The sequence below is a fragment of the Xiphophorus couchianus genome, chromosome 22, assembly GCF_001444195.1.
Source record: "Xiphophorus couchianus chromosome 22, X_couchianus-1.0, whole genome shotgun sequence".
In the NCBI taxonomy this organism is placed as follows: Eukaryota; Metazoa; Chordata; class Actinopteri; order Cyprinodontiformes; family Poeciliidae; genus Xiphophorus; species Xiphophorus couchianus.
The window spans coordinates 29171710-29185122 of NC_040249.1; the positions used below are offsets into that span (position 1 = coordinate 29171710).

General features: G+C 37.4%; 1 protein-coding gene across 3 annotated transcripts in view; it reads right to left on the reverse strand.

Annotated features, from left to right (window-relative positions):
- Positions 1 to 13413, reverse strand: part of nrg3a (neuregulin 3a) — a 411389-nt gene that overhangs the window by 150590 nt on the left and 247386 nt on the right. For all 3 annotated transcript variants that reach the window (XM_028006553.1, XM_028006552.1, XM_028006554.1), the window contains one exon: positions 5909 to 6038. In XM_028006553.1, the coding sequence (XP_027862354.1) occupies positions 5909 to 6038 (130 nt within the window). The remainder of the gene's footprint in view (positions 1 to 5908; positions 6039 to 13413) is intronic.

The following is a 13413-nucleotide window of genomic DNA, read 5'->3' on the forward strand; positions in this document are numbered from 1 at the left end:
GATTAATTCTGTGACAAATAAGGACACAAACCAGCACAATTTATCCCCATTACACGTTCGAGCAGAACGGCGCTTTACAGCCTGATTTGTCTCAATTTGTTTCATACACAAAATGAATGAGATTATGTATTGATCCTGTGCCTGCAGTGAAATTTGTCATTAAATGGTTGATGGAGACAAATTACAATCTGAGAGCATAACTTCAAATATATTTTCTTGTTTTTATTTTTTTCATAATGTAGCAATTTAAAACTCAAACTTCAATTTAGAGGGAGTCAAACATGCCACAAATTGACAAACGTATTCAAAATTAGATCATTAATTAAATGTGTCATAACTGATTAAAATTGTGAAAAAAGAAAAAGACAAACAATTTTCAAATATACAAACACATCCATCAATCCGTCAGTTATCTCTGGCGGTCATCAGACGGGGTGAACCCTAGACAAGCCGCCAGTCCATCACAAAACACACACACACACACACAGAAATGCCAGACTAACCATGCACATGCACAGTTCAGAGAAACCCATTTTTATTAGTATTTATTTTAATTTTCCAGAACCACGCATATTTATTTGACTCTTTATGATGTGTTGCAATATTTTCAGCTCCTGCAAGACATCCTGAATCTCTGATTGCAGAGATCCATTGCTGTGCAGAGATCCACAGCAATGTCCTTTAACAATCTTAGTCTTATTCTGTAAAGTCAGGGGGCGGGACTAACACTGCTGCTGTCCTCATGATTGGTCTCAAGTGGACGAATCAGAGGCAAATGTAGGTTTTGATCTTAAATCAATTTCAAAATACATTTCTAAACTCTTTAGTTTACAACTATTAAAGTAATTTTTCTTCTAAAGGGTTTATAAATTAAACTAAGGAGTTTAATTTATAAACCCTTTAGAAGAACAATTACCTCTGATATTAATTTCAAGGGTTTGAACTAAAATTGAAGAAGAACTGTAAATAAGTATGTTGTCTGCAAAGAGACGGAACTTGATCAATTCTTAGTGGTTGTTTATATAAAGAGTGAAGGGCGAGAGTCTTAAATTGAAACTGTAATCAGCTCCTTTGAATCTCGGTCTTTATAAGCAGGCCGGTGAGATAAAATGGTTTTCCAGATTTGTGTCAAAAGCTTTTGAGAAATCAAGAAAATCTACCAGTAAAGTCAAAAGGACATCATAAGCAGACTTGATGAGAACTTTATTATTCTAAAGGCAGAGACTGATATTTTAACATAGTAGCTCTGTAATAAAACCTTGAGTCAGTGTGAGAACGATGGGATCTAACTGATGATGACATGGAGTTTTGTTGTATGTAACAACTTTCAGATTCTGTGGATCCCTGTTACATTATACTTGACCTAAGCAAAGTCCAAAGCATAAAATCTAGTTTTATTATTGTATGACACAAGCTCCTATGCGGATTCCCAAAAGGCAAATCCCACATTTCTCCTACCTCATCCCTGAGAACGCTCATTGAGACGGGATTCAGCTGCAATCAGTACAGCCGTATTTTTCGCTTTCTAACTCGCCACACATTAACATTCACAGACTGTGTGATCAAGGCTATGGCCGTGTACGTCTCAAACCTCTGCTTTAACAGTTGTCCTCAGATTACGCTGTTATGGCAACAGATGTGAGCAGGAGAGAAGGTCAGCGATCCTCTCCGATCTCCGTCTGTAAGCACACTGAACAGCTAGTTGTGTTATTCAGTACAGCTTCAGTATTTCTCACTTCTGTCTTTTTCCACTTCCCTACAAACAACTTGATGATCCAAGTATTTGCTTCCCCTCAATACAACAGGCTAATATGAAATTGCTGGCTTTGCCCTTTAACCTGCAATAGTTTTAAATCTAGGACTGGGTTTAAAACTATTATTTGTCCACATTCACCTTCAACACACCTTCCTAGAAACAAGCTTCAAGGGAAAATGGGAGGAAATGCCCTGGAAGTAGGATGTTTAAAAATCCTTACCACACTTTTTACATCTATCTATTTGCAGAAGCCGTAAAACACACATTTATCATTTGGTTACTGTATGCCCACGAGCGTAGAACATGTGCCAGCAATGATTTATGACCGGATGGTATCTAAGAGCCTAAAGTTGCCCAACTTGCAATTTAAAAACAAAGCTGGGACTCATTTCTAAATACTTACTGGTCTGCAACAAACGACTGAACCTTGTTATACAATCCAACCAACAAAGCATGCATTATTGTATTTAATAGTAATCAGTTTTATTGTGATTTCAGTTGAAACTAGATGTTTATATTCACAATATAAAAAGACTCACTGTGTGACATTAAGCCTTTTTCTGTTTTAGGTTGGTTAAGATTACCACATTTTTTTAATATTTGATAAAACCCAGAATAAATACTAATAATTGTCTCCATAATTGTATGACTTGGGTCATGGAATAGTTTGTTCAAGAGAACCGGTGCGGCTTGAATTCCTACGTGAATATGAAAGAGTCTGGAGGCCGCTCCAAAAGCAGACCACAGCACAGGATATTCTGGGTAAATACAACCGTAACAAACGCACATGTCTAGCGCCAGCACAAGAAATGACTTTTTGTCTTTTACTAACGACAAAAGAGGAATTCTACAACTCCTAAAATCTGACACCACTCCATTTCTAGTTACATTTCATGAAGAAGGAAGTTCTTCAGAGGTTTTTATGTCATTTCCTGCCGTGGTTCTTAGTACAGCGCCACCACAGGAGAGGGAACAGGTTTTGCATAAGATTTGGTTTGTTTGACACAGTGCAGTGTGAAAGTGAACCACGACAATTGAAAATGTCAAACTTTGCAATTTTGGTGCATGAAAACACCCTCAGACTCAACAGGTAACAAAGTTCAATAGTTTTTTGTTTTTTGTTTGTTTTTTTCAGACCAGAGGATACGTATATTCCCACAGATTCAAATCTTTGTCCTTTGGTGCATTTACTTTCTGAGTTATTGCTTCTTATTCACAGAATGGTCTTTCAGCTCATGTACGTACAGGACTAGGTTTACTACAAATGAGAAACCAACACATTTTGGACCAAAACACACCCATCCTTGAAATACAGAACAATTACTGAACCTGACCTGTGTAGGTACACAACTCTCTTCCTGTTATTTTGGGAGATTTACTTCAGACTTTTCCGTTATGACACTCCAAAAATGTGTTTGAAATGTATTCTTAAAATACCTCTACAGTTATGGTTAGCACCAATGTTGTGTGAATGAACATGAAAGAAGACAAAAGCGCCATGGCATCATCATCATTTATCAAAGCCAAAATATTTTTGGGACTCCACCTGGCCTAAAAAAACACAGCAACAAAAAGGTTCTGTGTTTTTACACAGCAAATGCAAACATCCCCTTTCAAATGTATGGGAATGGATTATATTCATACATTGATCTTATTGCTGCACCTCCATAATGTTCAGTTTTCAGCTGTGTTTTAGTTCTACATGCATACAGCACTAAACTTCATTAGAGCAGTCCCAGATGTTAAGCCGCAGCCAAGAGGAGGGAAAAACTTGTCTTTAAAAACAGGTCGCCTGGAAGTCCCGAGGTTAGATTTTGGGAAGATGATGTTCTGGGACTTAATTAGTAAAAGGTCCCACATTTGAACGGGCTGAGTGCCCATGAGCTCTCCTCTCAAATCTGGGGCAACGAAGCACACACACACACACACACCCGCACACATGCTTAAATACACACATGGAGCACAATGGTAACAGCTATGAATAAATAAACACACACAGACACAGATGGAAGATGATGTAGAAAATAACAGCAAAATCCCAGACCAGTACTAGAAATAGTCGACTTGAAGCTCTATAGAAGCTTCATATCTTCAGAAAGCTTGACTGATGATGACTATTGACTGCCTCTTTGTTGGAGGACTGTCATTAATGGCAGAAGGGTAGCTCTATTGCTGCAAACATTGTTTGACTTAATGGTTGTAAATATGTGCTTTTTGCTTCAATGGATAATCCAAAAAGCACTCCAAGAAAAAAAAGTCCACAATAATTTGTCAAATCATGCGCACGGGCAAATCAACAAACAACATTTAGTAACAATACATTACATTTATCTGGTCACAATATTGCATGGAAGAAGCAAAAAAATTAATAAATAAAAAAGGGAAATTTCAACATTTTGACAGGAAAGATGTTTATAGTTGCAATTTCAAAAGTATGATTCTTGATTATTTTATTTGGTAAAGCATAAAACAATCATTTCCATCGAGGTCTGTGGTTATTCACACAGCAGCCTGTAGCAGGTTGTTGTCTGTTACAGCAGGAAGGAAAGGTCATTTGTTCAGTGTTACGTTTGGATCAGGTTGATTTGAAGTTTGGGGTTAAACATTTTGATACCTCAGGTTTTTAAATAAAAATCTGTTTGTGTATTAAAATCAAACATGTCTAGTCTGAATCAGAAGGTTGTTATAACATTGATGCTAACTATGAATTTGAAAAAAAGTAGATACTTAGGATGAATAAATCTGTAGCTAGGCTAAAGTGCCTTCCTAAATTGTTTTTCCTGTTTGTCATTAGCTTATGTAGCTAATTGTACTGTGGTGAGGTTTTATTAGAGAATAGGGATGTGAAAAGCGGGACTTCATCTTGTTCATGTGTTTTAATAATAAGTCTGTTAGGACAAACATTCAGCTAACTGTGAAAGTTAAACAACATGGTGGTTGTTTAGCTAAAGAAAATATGGACTCTTTCTTTTTAAAAACTGTGGGACCTGAAACTTGTTCAATTACAGTAAGTACCTAATAAATAGTAAGATACTTGTAAAGCACCTTGTTTCAATATTACAGAAGTCTGGTCTGACCTGGTGTCACTCAGTAGTTTGCTAACTCATTCATTAGTTTACTAAGTTTCTAGCTGTTAGCTAGAAATAAAGTGAAGATGCCAAGAGTTAACTAATGAATGATATTAATTACTCAACAAAAAGACACTTATAATTTTGACATGTTTATACAAACTTCCTAATCAAAGTCTGTTTTGTTAAAAAATTCATTGGCACTTTGCTAAGCTCAGGAATGATAATGTAGAGTCAAATATTATGAAGGTCTGAGAAAACATTACTTGTTATGCATTGTAAAAACCTCCTGTGTTTATTAGCCCTTTCATAATAAGAGTGGATAACCCAAGCAATATTTTTCCCAAAACTACCCAAGTAGGCGTGGGCCAGTTAATGCTTCCACAGTATGCTAGGTTTTTACACCATTTCTGGTCCAAATTCACAAAAGTGTTTGATAAACTAAACGAATGTATCTGGTTAAATATAAATGTTGATACTTGTAAACAGTGCTGCCATCTTGCCAGATCCCTCTTGAAAAGAGATTGCAGATCTCAACAAGGTTGATCTTTTTATCTGTCTAATTAAAGGTTATAATTATTATTATTAATGTTACAGTAGGCTAGCCCTTTCCCCTTAGAAAGATAAATTCAGTTAGTCTTCATTAGGGCAAAAATAAAGTGTTGAAGCTGACATGTCACAACATGTTTAGAACATGGGAAATCTATATTTATTTTTAAGATAACTGTAAAAGAAAAAAAAATCTGTAAGAGTAAGAATACTAATTGCTTTTATGTAAAAAAAAATTGATTATGCTATGAATATTTGTTGTACTTTTAGGGTAAATCCCATGGTTCTTAGATTGTGGTATTTTGCTAAAGCTTTTGTGTTTATATACAATGTTATGGCCGACCTTAACAGAAGTAAGAGTAAGATTCACTGAAACTCCACAAGGAAGCAACATTCAGGGAAACTAATGAAAAGGCGATAGCTCTCTAAATTACCATCCGCCTCCCCAAAATTGTGGCAAAGACAAACAGAAGTGTGGAGTAATCAGTGTGTGAACCTTAAAATAACAGAGGCTTTAAATCAGGCGGTTACTTACTTGCAGTGCTTGTGGGGGCCACTGAGTGTCTCGATGACAAAGCATTCTCCACCATTGAGGCAGTAGGCCAAGTCCTTCTCATGGCAGGGTTTGAAATGCTCTGAGTGAAGCGGAGGCACAGTTGGGGATGCTGCAACGACACACAGAGTCCATGGCATCAGTTACAATCAGGCCTGAAACAGCGAGTGATGGATGGTGAAGGATCTTAATCCACCGCAAAAATGAAAGCAAATCTGTTTTCTAGCTACACTCCACTTGAGACTACATAAGAGTAAGTCACACAACACACCAAACCCTTCTGATAAGAGCTAGTAACGGGCCATTGTTTGTTTAGACCCTCTAACAATGCCATCAAAAGATGGATGGAGGACGATTAATAGTCTGTCCTGCTGTGATTAATACTCAGTGGTCACAGTAGCGTTTTTGACTCGACTTTTTGCTGTGATTTATCACAATACGCACGGGTGAGCTCAGATAGCCCCGACTTCTGAAAGCATCGCCGCACATTAATGGATGGTTTTATCATTTAAATGAATAAACAAAGAACCAGTTGCTTGAAAAGTCATCATCAGAAACACCCAGAAATTCTGTTTGTTCAACACCACTGGCATTTTAGTGCCATTTGAGGATAACTTAGTTTACAAAAAACAAAAAATCAAGAAAAAAAGTCCAGGCAGCCATCTATCAGGAGCGATTCAAACCCTGAGATTCAGTTGGTCAAGACATAATAACGTGAGGAGAAATCTGATTTACACCCCAGATGATGTTATTACTGCTAGACCTGACTGCTGAGTGTTTCCTTTGTGCTTGCAAATGAAAAATGAGGCAACGGAGGGCTCTCATTAGCTGAATCCCAGCGTTTCTCTTTTTTCTGCCTTTCTTTTTGAAAGAAGCTTGACGGGCAGTTATGATCCAGAACGTTAAGCTTCAGTGATTAACATCAGGATGCAGTTACTTCCTCCAGTGTAGTGATTACAGTACGAGTTCGGTCTTTAATGGTGTGTGGAAGATGCATCAGAATGAGCTGCAGCTTTTGCAATCAAGAGACGAATAGAATTACAAGCAAGTGTTTGGTGGTGGGGAGAGGCAGAGGGAAGGAGCTGAGCTATTTCAGGATGGGATTCAAATCCCTTAATAAGCACCGTGAGGGATGCTTATGGTTCACTAGTGGCTGGTGCTTACTGGGAATGTTCCACTACGGTTCTGTAATTAGCTGGTGATGAACTGGATCTGAGGTGAAGGTTAGGCTGGGGAGAGAGACCGGCTAAGAGGGTAGAAAATGCTTTCATTAGCTGGAAGCATCAACAAGTTGCAGATAAAGAGAACATTGTTTTAATCAAAGTAATAAAGCATAAAGTTACTTTTAAACACACTTCAGTGTGGAAAAAGCATTCACCCTTACAGATTTCTTCAGATTATTCAAGCACGTCTTAAAGGAGCGACATTATGTGTGATTTCATAGGTCAAGTAACTATGTTATCTTCAGTTGTTATAAAAATGCTATCAAGTATGACTTAAAACAAATTTTACTTTGTGAATTACAGCCTTGAAATTGGGCCTCTCTCTCTTTAAAAACTCCTGCTGTTTCTGAAACTCTGCCTACAGGAAGTCACCACAACATGGCTCCTCTATTAACCCTTTATTGTTTTTACCAGCCCTGCTCTGACATATGCTTCTCCTATAATGAGCTCAGCGATTCCACCAGGTGTTTGCTAATTGCTGCTGGCTAGTCTGAAGGAGCAGAGTGAGGCTGTGTGAGGAGGGCTGCCCTGTGAGGCTGAAGCTCAGTAGCTTGGAAACCGCAGCTCTGAGGAGGAGCTTTGAAGGCAGGGCTAGGTCCACCCAGGCGTTTTGCACAGCTGACTGGTTGCCATGGAGATTAAAGGATTTCTCAAACATGCATGAAAGAATCAAGGCAACACTCCAGATATGTTTTTGCTGAGAGAATGACATAACATGTAAAGCAAAAAAAAGTTACTTTTTTTAGCTGCCCCTTTACAACAAAGATCACCAGAATTCTGTTCCACATGATTCTTTTGTCACTTCTGCTATTGATCAATACTGATCAATACTGTTGATTCTAGCCTCAGTTTCTAGTTGTTAGCTGACAACTATAAACCACAGCTCCCTGGTCTTCTGTTGCCTCAAGCCTAAACGTGTTGCGCTTTCAGAGATGTTATTGTGCATATCTGGTCTGTAATTAGCTGTTATCTGAACAACCAGCTTGTCCATTATCCTGATATCCATGAGTGTCCCTCACACCACCGGCGAGGTTCTTAACTCTTTTCTCTTTAACCCCTTTTCCTACATTCAGATGCTCATTTTGAACATCTGCGTATTGTCTTCACCAATCACACTGAGTCGCTGCCATGTGGTCGGCTGAGTCGCTGTCTTGTGTTAACAAGCAATTGAACAGGTGTATCTAATGAGGCTGGCAGTGAGTGTATTTTTCAATTGGATCTCATTACAGACATGCTTAGTCATTGTGGGTTTTCCTTCATTTTCATGCTTAGCAGGATCATAATTTCAGTCTGGTTTACTGCTTGTTGTAAGAAGAGGTTAGCATTAGTCACATCACAAAATCCTTCCATCAAGTTTGAATAATTTTATGTACCTGTGTGCATAAAATTATGTACACAGGTACATAAGGCATTTCTTGGTCTTAAAAACATAAATAAGTGAGATCTTTCAGCATGCAGGCTCCTGCATACTCTGGTGTACTGGACTCTATGAGTCACATGGATCCTGTTCACAACGGTTGAGATTTCATAGCCAAGCCAATTTCCTTCATTTCCAGATGGATGCTAATATGCATTCTCTAAGCAAGTATGGATGGATGGATTTGCTGTCCATAATCAACAGTTATGGAGTTGTATTGTGGAACGGGCATATGAATAGGAAATTGTTGTACAAAGACTAATTAATGTTTAATGATACCTTTCCCAAAAGTATGTTGCTAAAAAAATCCTGCATTTTAACACTCCACAATATCTGAATAGACTATTATTTAATAACCTTTGTTGTTTCATCAATATACCTCGCTGTATATTCTTGTAAGAAATTCAACTTGATTTAAAGTAAAAAATGGGTCTAATTCATGTTGAGAAATGAAAAATTTGCTTATAAACTGGGGACCAGGATTCAAACCAAGGACCTGTTTGGTGTAAAGCAGCAGTGCTACCCACTGCTACACCGCGCAGTAGGGTTTAATCCATTGCAGTTTTTTTTGTTTTTTTTCTGTCTGAGCAATGTTGTTGGTTTATCTCACTATGCGCCGTTTGGATACTGTCACTAGTGAACAGGTTTTCAGACTAAGTCACATGCATTTCCCAAATGTGCATGTTAGCAATCAGCAGATATTCTGCTGCCCTGTCGCTGTTCCTGCCTCATTACCTCCTCCTGCACAGAGCTCTTTCACTATCATGAAGTAAATATTTTCACTTTTGCACCTACTTATGCCGATTCTCCACAAATCTTCCCATTCGCTGTACAGCGCTGCTGGAAGAACTGCGTCTGATGCAGTAATGTTATGTCTCCTCTCCACAGCTGAATGGTGTCTAATTAGTGAGTGAACATCAGGATGAAGACCTGACACAGTAAGCCTCGCTTGAGGACGTGCAAGATCTTCAGTTCAGCTTGGTTCTTCTTCTAGTTGATTCATAATTTGACTTCACTATAGTCTTTAGACATTAAAGTACATTTTAATGAGTTTCTAAGTAACTTTACTTTTTTTATAACATTGTCAGACAAACTCAACCTACCATATGGAACTTCATACCAAGAGGCATATAATCTCCCATTAAACGGTTAGGTGTTTACTTCTTCATAGCTAAATGTTTTAATCTAACAAAACAAAAAAAAAAAACTGAAATGTGACAGAATCATTTCTGTTGGTGACCAAAATTCAGCCAAGCCAAGACCAAGGTTTGTAGGTGGACCAGAGTTCACATCAGAGGTCATTATTCATCCACACCTCACTGGACTTTAGGCTACCGGACAGGAGTTGGATTAAAGAAACTAAACAGGGTTAGTGTGAATGCTTTGATAGTCATATGAAGTTGTGTGTTTGTATGCTGCACTGATGAGGACACTGGTTCTACCCTGTTTTTATTCATCATGTAAAAATAATGATATTTAACGATGGCCACCAATGTATTTCATAAAGAAGCTCTTAGTTTCCAAAGCCTGTGTTGTTTTTGCAAGGACCACACAGATTTTGTGAACAGTAGGAATTTGAATACATAACCCTGGTGCATACATAACTCGGACAGCTTGTGAGAGTTGAGTATTGCAAAAGTACTTTTTTTATGTCAAAAAAGTAATATATCAGAGCCTTGAAAGCAGTAGCAAGAAGAGTTTTCCTTGAAAGAAGATTGATAGACAGGGAAAGCTATGGCTAAAATTATGTGTACCGCTGGTAGCTTTATATTTTAAATGATTAGAAATGTTTTTATTACACCCATCAAATCAATTTTAGAATCACTTAATCACTTTTTGCATGTTTTCAGTCACTAGTTACTTTATCACTATATTTTTAGCTCCCTCCACAAATTCTCTATAAGATTAAACCCAGAGTTCTAACGCAGCCACTTCAAGACGTCAATACTACGCAAGTCAGAAGAAACATATTGGCAAAAATGAAAACATTAATTACAATTATTCAGACTTCAGGCGGACTTAGATTTGTCAAGGAGCAAACTGTCAGCTGAGACATAAACAAGAAACTGAACAGGCCTGTTTATATTTCTGTAACAGATACATTAATTCACTCAAACTGCATCAACTCACATTAAGATCCAACCGCATAACATTTCCATAATGTTACTACAACACTCTGAGCCTAATCCCCCATATTGCCTTGGCTAATCTTCTAATCAATAAATTGCCAACCTCTGCAAAATATATATTTTTTAATGAGAAAAATTCCAACAAGGCGTCTATTAAGCTTTTAACAAAAATAAAAGGAAAGATCAATCTGAAGACTGTTGTAAAACATCTGTTTAATCAATGAAAACCTCACAGCAGAAGGTTCATTTTCAATAATGATGTTTATTGTTTCTATATTAAATTTTTTAAATGGAAGATGTCAGCTGTGAAATTATTCATCAGCACTGAGTTCTCACCAAGTCATAATTTGATCTTTCTACTCCCAGTTTTAGCTCTTTAGGTATTTTACTTGCCAATTCAGCATTTTGCTTCCACTTCTAACATTTCAATCCAAGGGTTTTGCAACTTGTTTTATCATTTTTTAAAACCTTTATAAACATGTTGCAGTGTGACGTCATGAATGCGAGATCCCGCCCCCAGCTCTGCTCCCTGCTGTGAGCTGACCATGATTACCATCGCTACCATCGCTTTAAGCTGTTCAGTTGTCAACATAGCATGCTAAATCTTAAATATGTGAGTGATATCAAAGAAAGATGGACACAGTGCTTTACTACTAATTGTCAACACTATGACAACTAGATAAGTTAAAAACAAAATAGCAAAGGAGAGAGAAGTAGGTCAGTTATGCTAGCTTGACTTTGACAACCTTAACATGTAGGTGTGCTGCAGAATTCTGTGTGTAGCATAGGCGACACGTAAAGAGAGAAAAAAAAGAAAACAAGTGATTTTGACTTCAACGGTTTTCCTGCGGTATTTTGCCGTCACTGTGGCGTTTAGCACTAAGTTTCCAGTGACTTTTCATCTCAGTCTTTTTTCCCTCCAGCGTTGTGTGCATACGTAACATTTCCAGGTGTAAACAATAACATGCAACGCGTTGTTTTACAAGAAAAAAACATTTTCAAACATTCCATCTACTCAAGTCTGGGTTCTTTAGGTTCAGAGTTGCTGGGGGTCTTCTAACCACCAGCAAAAGGTCATCAAGGTTTTCTTTTTTTTTATTAACCAAACCCACTGTTCATAAAATATCAGAAGTGTTTTATAGCTAATATCTAATGTTTTGTTCACAGTATGAATGCTTTTACTTCTTTTAGCACAAAGAATATTCAATAGACTTTTACTTAATTTATTGCATATGTGGTTCAGATTCTTCTTTTTTTTAAATGACAAAGTTTAATATTACAAAGTAGAAAATAATTTTTCCAACCGGATCATTTAACAGAAGCCTATTGAGAAAAACGGAGTATATTTTAAATGAGTAATTTCTTCTTCACCTGCAACATGTTTGCTCATTTATAAAATCCCCACTTGACCCTTAACCCAGATCACAGTTCAGCTGGAAGCAGCAGGTCATGAAGTTACCAAGACAACATCTGCAAGACAACATGTAGGCCTGTTGCAATAAATCAATTAATCATACAATAAATTGAAACAAGCATGATTTATTGTTTTTCTTTTTCCTTTCTTTCTACCAAACAATTGGATTATGATTGGATGATCTGGTGCTTTGGTCTTTTTACAGAAACTTCATAATTCATTTGAGTTGTCATTTCTGCTGTTTTAGTTATTTAAAATGTCTTCCAGTTCCAGTGTTAAATGTTCAATAGAATTGAAGGTTTATTGAGCTTTGCAAATGTTTTCTTGCATCATTATACCGTTATTACCATTCTATCATTTGAAAATGGTCTCAAAACAGCAGTATTATTGTTTATTGCAATAACTTCTGGAACAATTTATTGTCTAGTAAAATCTGTTATTGTGACCGAGCTGATAACGCTTCGAACACATCGTTTAGTCCTGATGCGTTGCATGCGCCATTTCTGGAAGTCCATGACTCACCAAAAAGAGAACAACTCTTTAAACAAACCTTTTACAGCATCTGCACTCAGTCTGCAGCACCAACAGAATGTATTAAATCACAAAGGTTTTGTTCATGCTTCAGCTGGCTTGTGCCTTTGTTGCAGTCGTTGTGAAAGCTGACACAAGAACCATTTGTCATCTTCTCGCTCTCCCCTCCCTCCTGTTTTTTGACAGAGTTGTAGGTTGTTTAGCTTAACACTTGTCACTTGTGATCTCAGATGTACGCACTAAGAGACTCGTGTCATTTTAAGGAACGCAGCAGTCAACTGAAAAGAAAAGGAAAAAAAAAAGATAATTTTAGTGGGTTGAAAATGTCACTGCAAGTTTGACAACACTGCCGGCAGAAGGCAGGTGTCAATCACTGCAGGAGAAAACAGTCCAATTTTCTCCACTCAGTTTGGGTGGAGGGGGCGGAGGATCAATAAACCATGGGGCCTCTGGATGGCTCTCCACTTCAGACTCTTCTCTTTCCACCAAGTGAGTAAATGCAGAAGTAATTTAGCTGGTTTTAACCTCGGCATCATGGCATTTTTTGATTGTTCTAGAGAAAATAGCTGTAGATATTTATGCAGGAGTTGGCAATTTATTGAGCGAAACAAACAAAAAAATATCTAACAATTTATCAACATGGAATAAATGAGATCAGGAGATTCCCGGAGAACTGCTTGTGACTCCAACCAGCTATGACTTGCAGTATTATTGGCAGACTACACTTCTTCGGAAAATATTAAAAAAAAATTTTTTTTCTGTTTTTCTGAAAA